General features: G+C 53.9%; 1 protein-coding gene across 2 annotated transcripts; it reads left to right on the forward strand.

The window, feature by feature from the left end:
- The first annotated feature begins 434 nt into the window (after positions 1-434).
- On the forward strand, positions 435-18,350 carry LOC101052317 (uncharacterized). 2 transcript variants are annotated; one of them, XM_074394259.1, is made up of 7 exons: positions 435-688; positions 2,909-3,022; positions 7,424-7,563; positions 7,704-7,734; positions 7,826-7,959; positions 17,685-17,759; positions 18,108-18,350. In XM_074394259.1, exons 1-7 carry the CDS (start codon positions 529-531, stop codon positions 18,249-18,251), a joined length of 798 nt encoding a protein of 265 aa, XP_074250360.1. In that variant the 5' UTR covers positions 435-528; the 3' UTR covers positions 18,252-18,350. The 2 variants fall into 2 exon arrangements, with proteins under 2 accessions (XP_074250360.1, XP_074250361.1); XM_074394260.1 differs by lacking the exon at positions 7,424-7,563 and having other exon boundaries at positions 7,654-7,734; positions 18,108-18,349.
- Positions 18,351-20,326: the final 1,976 nt, after the last annotated feature.

The following is a 20,326-nucleotide window of genomic DNA, read 5'->3' on the forward strand; positions in this document are numbered from 1 at the left end:
CCCAGGACCAGGATGGCAAAGGATGAAGAGGACCAGAACTGACCAGCCTGCTGTCCCTCTTGCCTAAAGACTTAAACCAATGCCCTAGTGAGGGGGCGTTGGGTGTGAAGCCCTGACCTTTGCTGTGTTCATGCTTTGTCTCTGAGTACTTTCCTATACATCTTTGCTTGTGTTCACCTGCTAGCAAACTGGAGTGTTTCCCTCCCCAAGGGGGTGTCAGTCTTTCTCGACTGTCTGTCATCACCCTTATGATGTCCTAAATGGAAGGATCCCTTTGGGAACTTCTCAGGAGGGGGACCTGGGCCGAGGGCTTGACCAGCGTCCTGCTGGCAACTCCCAGGCCCTGGGTGGGCTTCTGGAATGAGCATGCTACTGAATCCCCTAAGGCATGCCCCACCTCTCTGGGGATCTTTCTGTCCTTTTCTGGGGAATGGGGTCGATGGGAGCAACCTCCTAGGGTTGTTGTGAGAATTAAATGAGATTAAAGAGGCCTCAGGCAGAATCCGGCATAGAGGAGGTGATCAGCAAATGTTTGTTGAGAAGGTTTGTCAGCTCAGTCCCTTCCCACCCCGTTTGCTTGTCTTGTTCATCCTGTTAATTCTCCCACAGCCCTCCAGGCAGCCCTCGTCCACGGGGCTCTCCTTGCATCAGGCAGGGGCTCGCAGAGACCACCGACGGGCTGACTTGAGTAAGAACACGAGTGACGCATGTGGCCATTTCCAGAGCACTTTCTGTGTGACGTGAACACGTGGTTTTTACGTACTGTGTGTGTGTAAATGAGTCAGCCTAATTTCCAGGTGACAACACATTTGGTAGTATTGATTCGTGTAATTTAAAAAGGTTAAAAGGCAAAGAGGACCTGTGAGGCCTTACATTTACACTAAAGAAACTGGGCCGGGCGCGGTGGCTCAAGCCTGTAATCCCAGCACTTTGGGAGGCCGAGACGGGCGGATCACAAGGTCAAGAGATCGAGACCATCCTGGTCAACATGGTGAAACCCCGTCTCTACTAAAGGTGCAAAAAATTAGCTGGGCATGGTGGCGCGTGCCTGTAATCCCAGCTACTCAGGAGGCTGAGGCAGGAGAATTGCCTGAACCCAGGAGGTGGAGGCTGCGGTGAGCCGAGATCGCGCCATTGCACTCCAGCCTGGGTAACAAGAGCGAAACTCCGTCTCAAAAAAAAAAAAAAGAAACTGAAACTTGGGGGAGGCGTAAGTATTTGGTCACATTGCTGGCAAGAGAAGGGGTTGGAGTTGGACCCAGGGTGCCATGGTAGCTGCCCTCACCCCCTCTTCCTCTCTGTCCCAGAGTTATACTAAGAGTCTTTTTGTTTCAAACCAAACGTTTGACAACGGGACAGTCTGTTTGAAATCCCAGCTGCCTGGGGTGGACTTGGGGGTCTGGGTGGCCCTGGGGCTGGTACCATGCATTGGCTTCACCTTTTAATAATGGTGTGACCTTAAACAAGTCGCCTAACTTCCCTAAGTTTCGGTTTCTTTCATGGTCTAAATGGAGATGAAAACACCCCCCCCACACACACACCCCCCCCCACCCCCCCCACACACACCACCACACACACACCCCACTACACACACACACCCCACCACACACCCCCTTGTGTATCTACCCCGCAGGGCGCTTTTGAAGACCAAATGCGGTAAGTACTATGAAAGTGCTTTGTAAATTGCTGTGGAAATTGCAAGCTGCTCAAACACCCGAGGCTGTCCCTCCTCCTTCGCTCCCGTGTCCAGGCCTATTCTCCCTTAGTGAGAACAGCACGCAGTAGGTGCTATGTATGTTTGTGTTCATTCTGAAATTCCAGAATAACTAAAAACAAATGAATTCAACAAACATTTTCTGGAGCACCGACGATATGCGCAGTGCACCGGTCTCTCGGAACCTGATTGGGGTCCTGGTCTGACCAGCACTTTCTTTGGTCCCCTTTTAAGCCGACTAGTTTTGTCCAGACAAGACAAAAACAACGTGGGCTGCCTTAGAGAAGTCCCGCTCGCTGCGGACAATGGCTGCCCGGATTGGATTATGTGGCAAATGGAGGTGTGAGGTTGACTTGGACGGTGACAAATGAAGTGGGCGGAGACCTGCTTTGAGTTAATCCAGGCTATTAGGAGGGGACCTTTTGTTTTCCAGAGACTGGCAGGAGCTTTTACCAGTGTTTTTTTTTTTTTTTTTTTTTTTTGAGACGGAGTTTCGCTCTTGTTGCCCAGGCTGGAGTGCAATGGCGTGATCTCGGCTCACCGCAGCCTCCGCCTCCTGGGTTCAGGCAATTCTCCTGCCTCAGCCTCCTGAGTAGCTGGGATTACAGGCACGCGCCACCATGCCCAGCTAGTTTTTTGTATTTTTAGTAGAGACGGGGTTTCACCATGTTGACCAGGATGGTCTCGATCTCTTGACCTCGTGATCTGCCCGCCTCAGCCTCCCAAAGTGCTGGGATTACAGGCTTGAGCCACCGCGCCCGGCCTTGCCAGTGGTTTTTACATCCTTAATGTTCAGGACAAATAATTTATGGTCGGTGAAAATCCAGGCCCCAGTGAGATTCGAGTGGGCTGTAAGCTCGAGAGTGCGCTCCAGTGAGTAATGGCAGGGACTGTTTCGGTCACTTTTTGCAAGCGTCCATTCATTTGATCCTCACAACTCCCTGTCCTGAGCCAGGGCCGGCCCGCCACTCCCAGGGAAAGAGGCTGTCAAGTGCTTGCAGGTTAGGCGTCCTCACCGGCCCATTGAGCCCCTGTGGCCTGAGTTCCAGAGGAGGCATTGTACCCGCCTCAGCCCGGCCTCCTCCAGAGGCCTCCCTCTGCACTTCTGACTTTGCTCTGCCGGCAGCCTGGAGCCTCCCAGGTCCCTGCTGTCCCCTTTTCTAGCTGCTACAGCCTCCGTCTTTCCTTTCACAGCCAAGCTTCTTGAAAGGCCTGCCTATACCTGCTGTCTTCCCTCCTCACCTCCAATTCCCTCTTCAGCCCACTGCCTCCTGACTCGCTCTACTCCGTGGAAGGGCTCTCACCAAGGTAAAGACTTTTCTGTAGCTTAACCCTCGGCACGTTGGCCGCTCATGGCCACAAGGACGCGTTTCCGTTCCTTCTCTCACGTGTCTCTGCGGCTCCGGCTCACTTCTGCGCACTGACACTCCCCGTCACAGAGACACCCGCTCCCCTAGGAACTTGCACACCCAGGACTCCCTCATGCAGGAGGTCAGTCCCTCGGACTGACTCCGTATGGTGTGTAGACGGCATGGTAAGAAGCAGGTTCCAGAGTCAGGAGTCGCTGACCTGGGTTCGAGTCCTAGTTAAACTGCTCCGTGCTGAGACCTTGGGGTAGGTAAACTTTTCCAAGCCAGGTTTATCTCAGTTTCAAAATAGGGTTAATCATCTTTATCTGGCAGGTCAGGTGGGATGTCTCCCAGGTAAGCACCAGGTGCTGTGTGAAGGACTTTGAGGCAAAGTCAATAAAGCATTCATGAGAAAATGCGACTGGAGGTTTCACTAGATTTTTGTATACATTGAGTTCCCACGGGGGCGGACCAGAGAGAGAAGAAAGGAGTGGAAAGGGGTTGGGGCGGGGCGTGCAGGACAGACAGGAGAAGAGAAGCAAAGGCATGAAAGACACAAGAAGCCAGAGAAGGAGACTTAAAAATATTAAAAGCCGCCCAAAACGCATCCACAGGCGGTTTCCCCTTACGTGAGGTTGGGCTAAAAGAAGGCAAACAGGAAGAAGGTTTTAAATTGATTATCCCAACGACAAATCCCAGGAAGCTCTCACATCAAATCACCCTCTTTTGGTTTTTTAACTTCTTCCATCGAGTTTAACCTCTTTACCCCTGACATCCTGGTAAACCCGGCCCCTGCCCTCGTCCCCTTGGCTGGTGATTAACTCTGCCACAGGTACACGGAGTATTTCAGTGAATGAATGGCTAACGGAAAAGGGCCTCCCCTCCCCCTCCCCCGGCTGTGTTTTTCAATTTTATTCCACTTTCTGCCCTTTTCCCTTAATGAACACAGGCTAATCTTGGGCCTTGTCGAGGGAGGAGGCAGCAGAAGTTAATGAGGTTAGCTGCTGGATTCCAGTGTTCGTCGCATAAGGAGCCTTCTTTGTCTGGGAAGGAAAAACGCACTGATTATCAACCTGAGGTGAACTGGCCATCGCCGGGCAGGGGCGACGTGGCTTCTTAAGCCACACTTGTAATTTTGGTGCCGGAGCTGATGTTTCTCTTGCTCCTCATTTAAGTCTTTGCCTCTGTCCCAGCGCGAAGTCCGTTCCGTGGGGTTGAGAGTGGCAGGCAGCCTGGGGAAAGGGACTGTGGATAGGGTTGCGTTGTAGAAAGCTGCTTTGTTAGGTCCTTCGCGCAGATGCAGCTGGCCGGGGCATTCATCCGCCCTCCAAAGGCTGGGGACGAGGGGGTCCTCTCAGGACCCACGGAGGACACCCAAAACTCACTCAAGATTAACCAGTGGTAGGAAAGCACTAACTCCTAGGCATAGCCCTAGGGGAGTGACCGCAGGATGAATACCCGTGGAACCCCCGGCCAGGTGAAGAAGTGAACGCACGTTGGCATCCCAGAGGGCCCCCAGAAGAGACCATAGTTTGGGGTTCAGATTTGACTCCAGCGTACTGATGAAGTTGGGGCACAGGGGGCTAGTGATTTGTCAGGATCAATCAGCAGAGAGGAGATTAAAACTCACATCTGGCATCAGAACTTCTGTTCTGATTGGCCTCTTACTACCTCACCCACGTGTCCTGCACCCTTCACCTACGTGAACCCTCATCCTCTTTGTTCTGATCTTTGAGCTCCCTAGAGCCCGTTGATGTCTTTAGAGCAGGTATGTCTGAATCATTCGCTTATTTGTCCCAAGCTCTGGATGTTTCTCACCCCAAGGCAGATCAATCATGATTAGATCACTCCAATTAAACCTTAGGCTACAGTCGGACCTTCAGCCAAATGGAAAAAAACTAGGGTTGATAAGGGAGGTAGTTGGAGCAAGAAAATGTTATTCGTTGAAACCTTAAGGGATGTCCCTTAGTGAATCTGTTGGCTAAAGGTTCTCTGGCATCATGAGTTAGAATTGGATACTTTTTCCGAGTTAGCAAAACCAACTCTACCCCAGCACCCCAAGAAAAAGAATGTGGAAGGATCACCTGTTGGCCACTTGGAGCAAAAGCCTGAGGCCATCCTCCATCCTTTTTGCCACGGCGAGACTTTCGCAGTGACTATGATGTCGTTACCCACTCTGTCTAGGGCAGTGTTGAGACTAGAGGTGGACTGGGGTGTAGACCTCTGAAGCTGAGATCACATGAAAACCCAGCCCCCTCCCATGTAGCTGTTGGAGAATAGAAAAACAGAGCACGCCTGACATTTCTAGATGAGAAGACTTCTTTCAATAGTGATGAAGACTCCCTGGACCCTCCTCACCCTCAAATACAGGCCCCAAAGCCACTGTTCGGACTCCAGTAGCCCTGCAGACATTTGAGAGCCTGGAGCCGGTGTAGAAGAAATCAGCTGGCCCTGCACACGTTCTCCGCAGTTCCTCCTGGAGCCCTAACAAGCTTTCTTTTTCTTTTTTCTTTTTTCCTTTTTTTGAGACAGAGTCTCGCTTCGTCACCAGGCTGGAGTACAGTGGCACGATCTCAGCTCACTGCAACCTCCGCCTCCTGGTTTCAAGCGTTTCTCCTGCCTCAGCCTCCCTAGTAGCTGAGGCTACAGGTACACGCCACCACGCCCAGCTAATTTTTGTATTTTTAGTTGAGGTGGGGTTTCACTATGTTGGCCAGGATGGTCTTGATCTCTTGACCTTGTGATCTGCCCACCTCGGCCTCCCAGAGTGCTGGGATTACAGGCGTGAGCCACAGTGCTCGGCCAGTAAACTTTGAAAAATTAAGTCCCCACATCCCCATCCTGCTTGGGTCTCTGGACTTTTCTGAGGCACTGGCAGAGGGGTCTCACTGCTCCTTTGAGTGTAGGGGCGGCACCTTTAACCTGGCTGCTTGTTTCTGGGGCACCGGAGAGCCAGCAGGAGCAGGTCTGTGCCTTGAGAGGATGCAGCACAGGGACCCCCACCCCAACTCTTCAGTCCAGGGCCCTGGCTGGCTTCCCTTGTTGGTCCTCTGACTGCTCATCCCATAACATCCCTTGAGCCATCAAAGTTATCTCCTGGAAAGGGGGGAGATGCACTTTAGACAGGTGGGAGAGGAGGCGCGTGGCCAGGGAGTGTCCCCACTCGATTCTAAGAGCCACTGCTTTTTCTGCTTCTGTTGCCTTCTCCTCTGTCCTCTCGATGTCTCCTCTCCCTCCCCAATTCCTGACTTGGCCCTCCTAGGATGCCCTTGGCCAGCCCCACAGCCCCCCCCACGCCTCCTCAGGGTGTCCCAGCACCAGCCTGGCACAGAATGGGGCTCAGTTAGAGTATGTGGGATGTTGGTTTCTCCAGGCGACTGAATGAAAGGACTCGACCGTGACAGCTGAGCCACTAGCTGGGCCATGCGAGGAGTTCCAGGTGAAAAGGGTGCGGGGTGGATTCGTTTCGCAGAGGGGCGTGGGCAGCTTCCGACCCCTGCCCCACTTGAACGGGGGCCTTGTTGGTCGCGTCCTTGCATTTACTCGCGCGGCCATTCCGTCATCCAACAGTTGATCCTAACTGAGCAAGCCCACAGCCCTGGCTCTGGCCTGGGCACCTGCCACCGTAGCGCATCCCTTGATGGCCTCTGCATCCCAGGAGGGCAGGCCGGGGGGTTGCCCCAGCGCCTGGAGCAGCCTGTTCTCCGGCTCCATGGAGGGCAGGCCGGAGGGTGTGAGGGCAGATTTCAGCCATCCCCAGGGCTCTGCTCTGGTGGGAGCCAGCCCGTCCTCCTTCTCGGCCTTCCCTGCCCCATTCCTGATGCTGAGCTGTTCTGGACCCCAGGCCCTGAATCTCAGGACCAAAGTGGGCATGGGAACAGCGGTAGTGTGTGCCCCCGGGCTTTGGCCACAGGTCTCCCTCTTGAGGTGCGGTCGTGACTGCGACCCTTCCCTTGCCGTGATGCTTTCCTCCCCCGGGGCTTGGTCCAGCTCCTTGACCCTCTACCAGCTGCTGAGGCCGGCATCCCAGGCCGGGGACCAGCAGGGAAAACTCCAGCGTGCGTCTGCAGGCTCTGCCTTTGCCTATCTGGTCGCTTCTCTCCCTGGTGGCTCAGCTGGCTCTCCGGCGGCCAGGTTCCTTACCCACCTGGCACTCCGTCTGCAGGCCCACCCCTCTGCCCACCTCTTCTTCTCTGCCTCAGTCCCTGGGCTCCAGGGCTTCGCTGCGCAGCCCTCTGGCTTCTTCTCTCTGCCAAGCCCACACCTGTGGTCACCTGGCCCTCCTGCGGTCTGAGTCCCCCCCTCCACCCCACCCCCTGCCCCAGGAGCCACTGCCTCTCCAGCTGCCTGTTCTCAGCAGGTTCCCAGTGCCCCCACAAGCCCCTTCTGGAGTCTCCATGTCCTGCCGAGCATCCTCCAGTGCCTCCTCCTGTGGGCCTGGCTTCAGGGCTGAGGACAGACATGTGTCCTGTACCAGAGACCCCTCGTGATCAGGCCCTGGTGGGTGTTGGCCCCGCCTGCCTTTGCCTCTGCCATGGCCCCCGGAGTCCTGGGCTCCCCACTCAGTGTTGGGTTTGGGGCTGCCCTTAGCCCAGGCTGTTGCTTCTTTGGACCGAATTTCCTGTCATTGCGCCCGGCAGTCACTCCACTTCACTGGAGAGCAACCTGCAGGTGAGGCCATGCCCTGTGTCTGTCTTGGGCATGTGTGCCTTTTCTGGGGCACGTGCCTTGCCATGATCCTAACCCTCTGCCCTTCTCCAAGCTACGTGGGCCGTGGCCTGGCTGGGTCAGCTGAAGAGCTGCAGATGGAAGCGGAGGAAGAGCCCCCGATGGGACCGACCACCCCGGACCCAAGTCTTCTTCCTGGCTGACCTCTTGCCTTCTTCCTGGTTTGGGGTGAGTTTCTTGCTCTCTTGAGACACCAGAATTTTATTAGGGTCAGCTCATGTCTCTCCTCTCCGTTCAAGAGTGTCAGCATTTAATCTGGGGAGGGGGCAGACTACCAAGGTGAATCTTCTCCACATAGCCTCGGAGGTGTCTGGGGGCCTGACAGCTGCCTGGAGTGGAGAGCCTTGCTACCCGCCGCCAGCACGTGTGGGGGTCCACCCTGGCCGATGGCATGCTGTGGGCCAACGACAGTAAGTGGGACGTGTCCACCTCCACGACAGATCCCCGAGGAGAGCGGGGGCCCAGCACACGGGAGCCCTCAGAACTTTGCTGGACACACTGGCACACGGGATGCAGGGCCCACTCCCGGCCCACAGACCCGTTCACACAGGAGGAAGTGGGAATGCTCGCTGCTCCTCAGCTGGCAAGATGTTTCTTCCCACCAGCCCTGGGAGAATCATGGTTTCTCACACATGAGGCTTTGATAATGTCCTTTAATCAAATAGTGGCTTTCCAGCAAGTTCTTTTCTTGGCCTCCTTTCCTTACCCCTGAAATTACAATGAGATGGGAATGTTTTTGTTTGTTTAAATGAAATCAGCAATGGTAGAGAGGAAAGGAGCAGGGGATTGGAGCCACACAATTCACTCGCACACTCGTGTGTTTATTTGTGGTTTACTCATTCAAGATGCACCTGGGAGCCGGCCGGGGCGTGGGCTTGGGCTTGGGCTCGTTTGGGGTGCCTGAGGCTGGGCTTTGCACTGAGGACCAGCGAGCGGGTCTAGTTGGGTGTCCTGGGAGCAGCCATGCAGTGAGGTGGCTTGCACGGCAGCTAAGCAAGGTGGCATGGGGGCAGGGGCTCAGGGCTGCATGTTGGCCGGCCACGTCGGGGTGAAGGCTGGGCCTGCAGAAAGAGAGGAGGCCCAGCGGTGGGCACTTTTCCTTTCTGGGGTCCCAGGGACTGAGCCCGTGGCTCACTCAGGGTGATGGCATGTTTTCAGAGCCAGCTGCCCTGGGGGCAGCGTCAGCCTCCCGATAATCCCTTATATCTGACACCCCGGGGGTGGTCACTGGCGTCAATGAGTACAGTGAGGCTTCCCAGGGGCCCTGGGTGGGCGCTGAGAAAGGTCTGAACCGTGGGGCGAGGCTGGCTCAGTGTCCCCCGACATTTACGGAGCCTGGAACGAGTCTTAGCACTGTCCTTGGCCCAGATGCCCATACTTCCCCCAGACACCCACGCAGGGGGTCCCTGAGAGGGAAGTGGAGGAGCAGAGCCACACACCGGGCGGCGCCCAGCCTCCAGCCCTCCACATGCAGCAGCCCGAGGGCAGGCCCCCGCCCCCCACCCCGCAGGGGCTCCGGTTTCCAACGCAGCCTCGCAGCCTCCGTAATGCTCTTTAATCAAACGGAGGATTTGGAGACAGCTCTTCTGCAGCCCTGCCCTTCTCCCCTGAAATTGAAATAGGATGGGGATATTATTTTTAAACAAATCTGGCCGCGGAGACAGAGGGGCAGAGGCGCTCTGACCTGGGCTGTTGCCTTTGTCTGCCTGCTTCCGCTCTCTGGAGAGCCCCTCAGCCTGGAGAGACGGGGGCAGTGTGTGCCCAGGGCTAAACCCAGGGAGGGGCCCAGGAGCACTCTGCCCTGTGACATTTACTCCAAGGCTAGCATTTGCTGAGCCACCTGCAAACACAGTGATGCGGAGAAGAGGCCTCGGAGGGGAGCTTTGCGCAGGGCAGGATGCCGGGCTCCTGGGGGGATGTGTCCCAGGCTTCCGAGAATGCATTTGCGTAGCTGGTCTGAGCCGGATCCCCTCAGCTCCTGAACTCATTTCTCAAGGACACCTGAGGACTTTCCCAAGGAGGACTAAGCCCAGGGGCAGAGTCAGAGCGAAGGCCGGGACAAACAGGCGAGGCCCAGGCAGGACCACGCTTTGCCAGCCCCTGGCTCTCAGGAGTTGAAAGGGAACTGTCTTTGCACTGAGTTCTATTTCAGGTGCTCATGAGTGTTCAGTCTCAGGAAGCATGTATTTGGGGTTTTGTGTGTCATGAGGTAGAAAATAGGGAAAAATATACCGCATTCTTAACTAAAGAAGTTGAAACGTGACATAGAACATCAGCCTCGCCGATGAGCCTCTCAGGAACTGCCGAGAGGCTGTTATTAAGTGTTGAGAGACGTGATCATTTTCAGGAACATTCTATTTTATTTAGTTATATTTTTTTATTTTTGAGAGGGAGTCTCGCTCGAACTCCTGACCTTGTGATCTACCCACCTCAGCCTCCCAAAGTGCTGGGATTACAGGCGTGAACCACCGCTCCTGACCATCTATTTTGACGGATTGGCCAATTCCTGAGCAACAGGGGGTGGAGAAGAGACCCTGACTGAGCAGGCAGTGAGCCACAGAGGATCCTGTCACGTCAGCGGAGGGCGGTGGGGGATGTCTGGGCATTTGCTATAGTGCTAAGTGGTTCCTGGGGGGCCGTCTCTAGTGGGACTCTTCTGGGTGGTGCAAGTGTCAGGGTGAAGATGGTGGTCCGGTCTGGAAACTGGTTCTCCTCTTCCACCTGCTGCCCTCTAACCAAAGGCTAGCTCAGGCCTGAGCTCGTGGAAAGGCCCCTCATTCGCTTATTCGCCCCCACCTTCTCTCACCTGCGAGTTGCTTGTGGCTGCCTGCAGGTCTCCTGACCTCCTGCCTCCTGAGTTGTGATTCAAACCCCAAATGTCTTTCCAAGTACATTTCTCCAAATAGTGTCAAAACTCCGTAAGACTTAGGGGCAACAGGATGCATGGGCTTCTTTTTCATTCATTTACATGAAATAACGAAAATGTGTTTTTTTATGAGCAATCTGACATCCAGAAAGAATGGAAAAGAAAATCTACCCGTCTTTAATGAGCTGCTAATGAATTTTTCCTTGCAAAGAGGAAGGGAGCTTTCCACAGAAGCGGGTGTGCAGGGAGACAGATTCAGGTCCCAAAGGGTTAAAGGGCAGGGGGCATTGTGAGCGCAGTGGAAAAGCCCTGGGTCGCTGGGGGCGGCTTCTTTTTAGGAGACTGGAATTAATGAGTTGTGAATTGTCCCAAGGACTGCTTCCCCCTCCCCAATGCTTCTCTGAGCCCTGTCCGTCTCCCAAGGGGGGAATAAGGAAGTCTAGCCTGGTCTCCTATGCCTGATTTGAGCAGATGGAAAAGTCTAGAAAAGAGTTGTACCTTTTGAAATGAGGCCTCTCAAATGTGGGGTTCCCGGACTGGCAAGGAGAAGGATGTCTCTGGGGGCGGAGAGGCTGTGGTTATGGCACCCCATTTAGACAAGGCGTCCATGCCTGGGCTGCCCACAGGCTCTTGGGGGCGTCTAAGGAAACGGAGCCACAGGACAAGCTTGCCTCCTTGGCACAGATCGGGTCAGTGTTTCAGAGCCAGGAAAGGTGGGAGTGCGGGGGGCCCTTGGTGCTGTGAGGAGCGCGTGGCCCTTCGGCTACTGCATCCCCTCCCAGGAGCCCTGCCAGGAGAGGGGTCCCAACACCAGCTGGATCCAGTGGTCATGGAGGGACCCCTTATCCGAGAGGCCCACTTTTGAGGTGCTCATAGAGCTGGAATTCCTAGGGCCTTTAGGGTTGGAGTCAGGTCCCGAGGCCAGGGCCTGGGCCCCCATCCTCACCGTAGAACACTGTGGTCACTTTACTCAGGACAAACTGTGACAAGGACTCGGGACATATCTCTGTCTGTCCTCTCAGCTCCTGTCACCCCGGAGCCCTTGGTGATCATGGGCTGCCCGTATACAGAGCAGGTGCTGGGTCACAGGGCCGCCGTGGGCCTCCCAACGTGAGGGATTGTGTGTGACAGAGGAGTTCATTGCGGGAGAGGACGGTGGCCCATGACTTTCTTAATTGCTCTCCAATTTCTTTGGGCTTAAAAGTAAATCCAGATGGAGAGTTCTTAAGTCCCCTACCCTGGGAGAAAGGAAGGCTGCCCACCGCCTTCGGCTGGCCTCCACTCTCAGCAGTGAATAGGGTCTTTGGCAGGGGCTTAAGGAGGAGACTCTTAGCCTGGGAGCTCCCAGGGCCGTTTCAGATGGAAACAAAGGCTCCGCGGAGAGGAATGTTGGGGAGCCCCCCGTGGGGAACAGCCACCTGGGGATAATTGGGAGGACTGAGCGCAGATGAGTTTTCCCAGGTTCTGTGAATGCGCCCTTTCAATGGAAGGTGCCTTTTCTTCAGAAGAAAAGAAGAAAACGTCAATTACCTTCCCCTGAAACGGAGTGTGTGTGTGTTCCTCCCAGGGGTTGCGTGGGGCCCCTGCCCTTGTGTGTGTGTCGGGAGCTCCAAGGCTGCACAATGACGCACTTAACCAGCCACCGGGTTCACGCGACCCTGGGATGCTCACGCTCTCAGATTCTCGGGCTTGATTGTCGAAGGTTTCTTAGCAAGGGGGAATCCGTGTGGCTGTGCCTGTAAACAAAAATTTGATCAGCCTGGGCCTGTTGCCTGAAATATAGCCAAAGAGACAGAATGGGGCCGAGGAGAGAGAGGTCCAGGATGGAAAGTTGGGGAAGGAGGACAGTGGGGGGGGCCAAAGGCTCACCGCACGGCTGCGCTGGCCTCCTTGCTGCTCCGTCTGCCGCTCCAGCCTTTTCTCTGGGCCCTGCTGGGACTGCACAGAGAGTCATTCCCTTTGGGGGTAGGGGTTTAGAAATCCACGGGGCTCTTGCTTCACGGTTAGGGAGGAGAGGAGGGGGTCTCATGGCCTGCAGTGTCGGTGGGCAGCTGCGAGAGAGGGGACCCTTTGGTTAGAGAAAGCTGTTTGCATCACGACTAGCCCAGACTGCCGTAAGGGTGGGGCCATCCAGAGGGACCGGGGCAAAGTCCCTGCCGTGACAGGAGTGGGGCCCGGGTCAGTCTTGACCGGTCGCTGACTTTGCTGGTGCTGGCTTCCAGCCTCATTTGTAAGACTGCATACTAGCCTGTCAGTTCTCCATGTAATCCAAGTCAGAAGGAGCCTGGGAGATCAGTGCTGTTTCAGGAGGGAACGGAGGTCCCCCAGTGTCCAGAATGGGTGTCCACTCTCCTCCTGGCTGGTCATACTGTTGCTACTTGGGACTTGTCAGGTAGACAGAAGAGAGAGTTCTTAGCTCTCTCCAGCAACTCGGGAGCAGTCTTCCAGAGACATGGTTACAGCCTGGCTCAGCCCTGTCTATGAATGTGACCTTGGCCCCTAGGCCTTAGTCCCGTAGTGGACCTAGTGGCCTTGGCACTCCCACAGACTTAGGGTTTCTTCAGGCCTGCCTGGAGGTCATCTGTGGTTCGTTTGCTGGGTCTCTGGAGTTGTTGGGACTTTGGGGGTCACTGGGCCACTGCCCTCTTTGCTTTAGAGGTGGGAAGCCAGCCATCTCAGAGGCCTGGAACCTTGCCCATGGTCACACACGGCGCTGGCAGCAGACCCTGGAGGTGAGGCCCCTGCCAGTTGCCAGTTCCTGCATGACCTGTGTGGTCAGGGGGTCACAGTCACTGAGGTCGTTAGTGTGGTCAGAACTCTTGCCGGAAGAAAGTTCCCAGGGGCTGCCCTGCAAGTTAGGATGCAGTGACCATGTTTTACAGGGCATTTATTCCAAATAGGCGGGCTACTGGGCTGCTCCGGAACACCTTTTTGGGCTGTAGAGTGAGTCTTGTGTAATGAGACTGGCCTTGTGGCTTCAGAACCAGGACATGTTCGTCCCCCACCCTGTGGCTCACCCCGTGCCTTTTGGGCCCCGAGACCCTCGCCAACGCCTCTGTTGGCCCTGTGGCCCGGTCAGCTGAGAACTTCCTGAAAAAGCCAGAAGGATGGCGACTTCTGGAAAAGCCATTAGTCCCCGGGCTGCCTGTCCTCCACTCAGCTCTGCAGACATTTCCAGCTCTCTCTTTGTGCTGCAGCGTGCGATATAAACAGCTCACAAAACCTCTGGTCGGGCCTGCACCCGGCTATTACCATGGTGGGCTCAGCTTTTGTTTTGTGACCTTGGTTGCTACAATACCTGCGAGCTGAAATGAGGAATCGAAAAATTGCCGGCTTCAATTAGACGGGCAGACTGCTTTCCCAAGACTGCCTCCGCTGCTCCATCCATTAACGGTAAACAGGCACCAAACAGGCCCTAATTCTCTCTAATTGCCCACTCCTGAAGCAAAAGAGGTGAAATTCCAGGAAGAGGCATATGTAAACATCCTCTGTAACCTGACCAAGTAAAATTAGAGGGCTGATGGGGGCCTGCGAGAGAGAGGGGACATGATTTCAAAAGATGTCCCAATTACCTCTCCCATTTTCATAAATGGGTCCGTAACGTCCAGGGCCCCGGCCTCACAAAGGTACAGGAAATTAGCTCTGCAAAGAGCTTGCATTTGTCAGGGGAAGTTTTAAGAGAGTGGTATTTACTCGACAGGTAGGAGGTACGAGATCTGAGGCAAGGCTGATTATTTGTGTAACGACAGGCTCTATTTCTTGAGATCAACATTTTAATAAAAATCATCCTTTTAGGTCCTTTTCTGTTTGAAACAGCCGTAAGTTATTTTTTTTTTTATTTTTTTTTTTGAGACGGAGTTTCGCTCTTGTTACCCAGGCTGGAGTGCAATGGCGCGATCTCGGCTCACCGCAACCTCCGCCTCCTGGGTTCAAGCAATTCTCCTGCCTCAGCCTCCTGAGTAGCTGGGATTACAGGCACGTGCCACCATGCCCAGCTAATTTTTTTGTATCTTTAGTAGAGACGGGGTTTCACCATGTTGACCAGGATGGTCTCGATCTCTTGACCTCGTGATCCACCCGCCTCGGCCTCCCAAAGTGCTGGGATTACAGGCTTGAGCCACCGCGCCCGGCCAACCATAAGTTATTTATACCGAAGACATGCCAGATCAATTAAGTGCTGTTTGTCTCCCGAAAAGAGTAACTTTTAAAACCGTAAGATGTAGAGGGAGAGTTTTCTGATCGTGTTAAGCTGCGGAGGGTGTGTTTGCTGTGTTCACCAACACTTTCTGCGTGGGGCGTAAGCGCACTGCACGCACTTAGGAGGTCTTTGATCAAATGCTTGTAGTAAGTGCTCCTCTGGACTCTAGAAGGAGGCCTCGTGTTTTCCTTTGGTTTCAGACAGTGACTCACCTCTGCAGCTTTTCTGACATTGGTCAAGATTCCAGCCCAGCCCTGCGTTATTAACACATCACGCAAGCTTAGAGCTGGCACATGCAACTTTGTAAACCAAAGCACGAATTGGCCGGGGCTTCACTGTAGCAGAGCAGTCTGGGGTCTGCACACAGAGTTAATTAAGGACAGTCAGGGGCTCTGAGGGTTCATGGGGTCCCTGGAGCAGAAGCAGGAAAAAACCCAGATGCCCCTTCCTGCTTCTGATTTCCCTGCTCCTATGAAAGATACAAAAAAGAGCAAAACAAAACCAGCAGACCAAGGCACCCGGCTCTGAGTCCTGTGGGAAATGGCAGTGCCTTTGGTCTCGCTGTGTGTTCTTGGTCTGGAGTCTCGGTGCCATGTTAGGATGTGGCGATGGTGAGAGGCCACCCCAGCCACGCACAGTCTCGGAGGGAGGGCGGGAAACGGTCTTGGGCGGTGGTCAGTACATAATGGGTGGTCTGGTAGCCTTTAGCTCACTGAAGTCTGCCCCTTAGGCACCCGTGCACCGATCACTGCGTCACTAACACTTATTTTAAGACTTGCTGTGTTTTGGTTATCATATAACCAGTTAAAAACAGCATTTATGGAGGGCAAGGCTGGGGATAGAGTTCTCGGGAGGGTTTGGAGGCAAGAAGTATCTCCTGTGTCCAGGCTGGGCCTGGGACATCCCGGCTAGAGGCTGACTGGGAATAGAGAGGCAGAGGCAGCAGGGATGGGTTGGAGAGATCCCTGAGAGGCTTGGGGACAGGCAGCTTTGGGAGTCCCTCAAAGACCCACAGAGGGGCAGGCAGCTGGTCTCCCGGGACGTGGTTTTTTTTTTTTTTTTTTTTTTTGAGATGGCGTCCTCACTCTGTTGCCCGGGCTAGAGTGCAGTGGCACAGTCTCAACTCACTACAACCTCCGCCTCCCAGGTTCAAGCGATTCTCCTGTCTCAGCCTCCTGAGTAGCTGGGAGTACAGGTGTACACCACCATACCCAGCTAACTTTTGTATTTTTAGTAGAGATGGGGTTTCACCATGTTGACCAGGCTGGTTTTGAACTCCTGACCTCAGGTGATCCGCCTGCCTCAGCCTCCCAAAGTGCTGGGCCCTGTGGTTTGTGGCTTCTGCCTTCCCCAGGGCCCCCAGATCCCTCTCAAGGCCTTTCTGTTTCCTGGGTGGCTTTGTGGGGGTGTCCCATGGCCTCCCCCTGGCTTCCTACCTCCTCCTGTTTCTAACCCAGGGAACCGTCCCCAGAGAGGGTGTCTGAAAACCTTAGCCTTGCCTCATGCCCCTGGCTGCCCCATCACCAACCTTGCTACGCTGCTGGGATGTTGGCCGTCACAGGTCACCTTTCTGTGACACCTCCTCACCTTAAGTAGACTCTGTGAACAGATTTTAAAAGCCATCGATTCAATACATTTTAAAAATGAATAAACTGTCTATTTTTCTGTATGGTTTTCAGTTTACAGAAACATTGGTGGGAAAGTACAGAGAATTCCCAGACCCCGTCCCCACCGTGTCCCCTCTCACTCACATGCTGCCTCCGTGTGGCATGCTCTGTGTGCTCCAGTCGATGGAGCGACTCCGATACGTGATTAACCAAAGGCCTTGGTTCACATCATTAGGGCTCACTCTCTGTGGCCACATCCTGTGGGTCTTGACAAATGAGTCGTGGTATGTGTCTGACATTGCTGAAGCCACTCTTTCCTTTTATTATTATACTTTAAGTTCTGGGGTACATGCATAGGTGTACACGTGCCATGGTGGTTTGCTGCGTCCATCACCCCATCATCTGCTTTAGGTATTTCTCCTAATGCTATCCCTCCCCCAGCCCTGCTGATAGGCCCTGGTGTGTGATGTTCCCCTGAAGTCACCTTTATTCAAAGCTTAAAATCTTTGGAGCATTCTGAACCACGTTTGGCCCAGCCTGCTGCCCAATTAAAACAGGAAAAAACAAAAGACAAAAAAAATCAAAAAAAAAGCAAGTGAAAACGTAAGGCAAATCTTGCCACCGAAGACTCGCTGTGCCTGTTCGTGGCGCTCCCCAGGGCCCGCTGCCATGTGAACAGAATTGCCTCAGTGGCGTTGTCGGTCCAGGCACATGTGCGAGCCATGGTTTTGGGAAACGCTGCCCCTTAGTATCCCAGCAGCCCACCATGGGCTGCCCTCCCGGCCACATAATCACCTTTCTGGTCTCCTCCACAACCAGCCGTCTTGTTCACCAACCTGGGCACCTGGCTTCTCCCAGAGCACAGGCTCATGCCCTGTCCTCAAGGGGAGCGGCTTCCAGGGCCTGGACCACCCCCCTTCTCAGCTACACAGTGCGCTAACCCTTTGGGTCCCACAGAGCAGGACCTCGCTCTCTGGACAGCACCAAGCCAAGTCTGTTCCATGTCTCCACACCTGCCCTTTCTGCTGCATGGGCAGCTGGTGGGTGCGGGAGTGACAAGAGAAATGCACGGCTTCCCGATGCCATGCTTTCTGGTGGTTGGGGAGTCGCTGCCCCAGGCCACCCCTGCCCCCTGACAGCTGTCGTCCTTATCCGCCCTCCTCCTCCTCCTTGCTGGCATGAGTGAGGTTCCAGTCAGTGACCTAGTGTCTTCTCCTTCCAGCCGACGCCGTCACCTGGATTCCTTCGTGGGACGGGACCGCGAATGTGGGACCCCAGCCCCCTCCAGCTTGAAATCGTAAGTGGCTGGAGTATAAAGAGCACATGCGTGGCCTTGCTGTCGAGGGTGGGGCCTGCCTCTCGGAGCACGCTGCCAGGTGGACCTGGTGGAGGGGCTGGCGGGCACTGGCTGGGGGGGGGGGGCCTGTGCACGAGGAAGTGGGTACCCATTGAGTCCAGCTGAGTGCAGACCTGGGGGCTCCTGTTCTCTAAGACGGGAGCCCCCTGCCTCCTTGTGTTGTCTCTGTGGCAAAAGAATTCTATAGGCGGCTTCAAATGTCGGACCCCAAAAGAAATTCTTCTTTTTCACTCTTCTAAATGAATGGTCCTTTCATGATTGAGTCTCCCTTTGGCTCTTGCGCTGCAGGGCAGACTAGGATGGAAGTGCCCTGTGAGCTGGGGGCCCTTCAAAGGGCCAAGGAGAAAACGCAGGCCGGGGGAGCAGCCTTCCAAATGGGCTTCGAGCTCCAATGACCTTCGCTCACCCCCTCGAAATGTCTGGAAAACATAATGGGCAGATTTTCTGTCTTCAAAGTTTCCGGCTAAACCTCTTCAAGTTCTTATTGTTTGGGACTGAGACACTCAGCCATGGTAATGGGTAGTTTCTTTTGTATTTGCCTTGAAAGGCCAAAATATTTTTATATTGCGACAGACAAAGCCACCTATTTAAAAATGAACTCCGTGTCCGTCGTTTCCCACCGGGAGACTCTGTACCATGTGTGTGTCTCTATGTATTCTGGGGTCTTGAAACAGGTTTCTCATGGGGATGGTCATTCACCACGGTGCAGAGGGGCAGAGTGGGAGGCGCTTGCGCTGCCCGGGGCGGGTGGGGGCTGGGGAACGTGGGCCCTCGTCTCAATCTTCCCCCAGCATGTCTAGGACGTGAGCCCCAGAAGGGTCTGGGAGGAAACCTACCATTCACTGTGTCTCTGCCTGCATCAGCCATTCATGTGTGTTCTGGACTGCGCGCTCTGTGTACCTTGGCAGGTGACTCAGAGGAAGCAGGAATGCTAAAGATACTGTGATTGTCGTTGTTGTCGAGAGGTTGTTTCACTGCTATCTATTGCATCATGTGATAAATGACGGGATGAATGGATGAATGAAGCAAGAGAGAATGAATAAACAAGTAAATAGGTAAAGAAAGTAGGCAAGCCAGGAGGAGAGTGGGTGTACATCATCTACTGGGATGCCTAGGCAAAAATGGGAAAGACCTGCTGAGCCACTAAGTGATAGGGAAACACACAAAGTCATACCAGGTCGTTAACGACTAAGGAATATGTGTGATTCACATATATGCCTCTGACATTTGACAATTAAAAAGAACCTAAATAAGGCTGGGCTTCGTGGCTCACACCTGTAATCCCAGCACTTTGGGAGGCTGAGGCAGGTGGATCACCATAGATCAGGAGTTTGAGACCAACCTGACCAACATGGAGAAACCCCGTCTCTACTAGAAATACCAAAATTAGCTGGGCGTGGTGGCACATGCCTATAATCTCAGGTACTTGGGAGGCTGAGGCAGGAGAATCATTTGGACCTGGGAGGCGGAGGTTGCAGTGAGCCAAGATCGTGCCACTGCACTCCAGCCTGGGCAATGGAGCAAAACTCTGTCTCAAAAATAAATAAATAGATCCCTAAATAAGAGAAAGAATGGATGTATGGGAAGTGGAATGCAGAATCAATTTTGAGGCCCCTCAAAATGAAAAGATGCAAGTTAGGGGAGGAGTGATCAAAAGGGAGAAGGGAAAGGTTAAAAAAAACAACAACAGCCGGGCGCGGTGGCTCAAGCCTGTAATCCCAGCACTTTGGGAGGCTGAGGCGGGTGGATCACGAGGTCGAGAGATCGAGACCATCCTGCTCAACATGGTGAAACCCCGTCTCTACTAAAAGTGCAAAAAATTAGCTGGGCATGGTGGCACGTGCCTGTAATCCCAGCTACTCAGGAGGCTGAGGCAGGGGAATTGCCTGAACCCAGGAGGCGGAGGTTGCGGTGAGCTGAGATCGCGCCATTGCACTCCAGCCTGGGTAACAAGAGCGAAACTCCGTCTCAAAAAAACAAAAACAAAACAAAACAAAAAAAAAAAAACAACAACAAATAAAAGATAGAAAAGTAGATAATGTAGAGGAGGAGTAGCTGTATAAGGAGAACCCTGTCAGGTTATTGTAAGCCATGCATTAGGACTCATACAAATAATAGATGCTCCTGGCATAGAAAAATAAACAAACCACAGAGAAAGAGTCCAAAGAATAGTGAAGAAAGAAAGGGGACCCAGTGGGCCAAAGGTGAGAGTGTCTTTTTACCGAAAGTTTTCTAAGCCTGGGCACTTGAAGTCTGCACATAAATAAGTAAATGACAAAAGAAAGAAGGGCCAAAACGTGTATACCGCGTGTGTGGGTGAACGAATGAGCGAGGAGCACGGGGTGCAGGGCCAGATCACAGGGCAGCATGGGGGACTTGGCGTCATCCAGTCCTGGGCACTGAGGTCTGTTAGATGAAATGAAAAATAAAATAAGATCTTGATAAATAAAGAAATAAGGAAAGAATGTAACACATGTTAAGTATAGAAATATTATTTAATTTTTTAT

Source organism: Saimiri boliviensis, chromosome 2 (genome assembly GCF_048565385.1).
Source record: "Saimiri boliviensis isolate mSaiBol1 chromosome 2, mSaiBol1.pri, whole genome shotgun sequence".
Lineage (NCBI taxonomy): Eukaryota > Metazoa > Chordata > Mammalia > Primates > Cebidae > Saimiri > Saimiri boliviensis.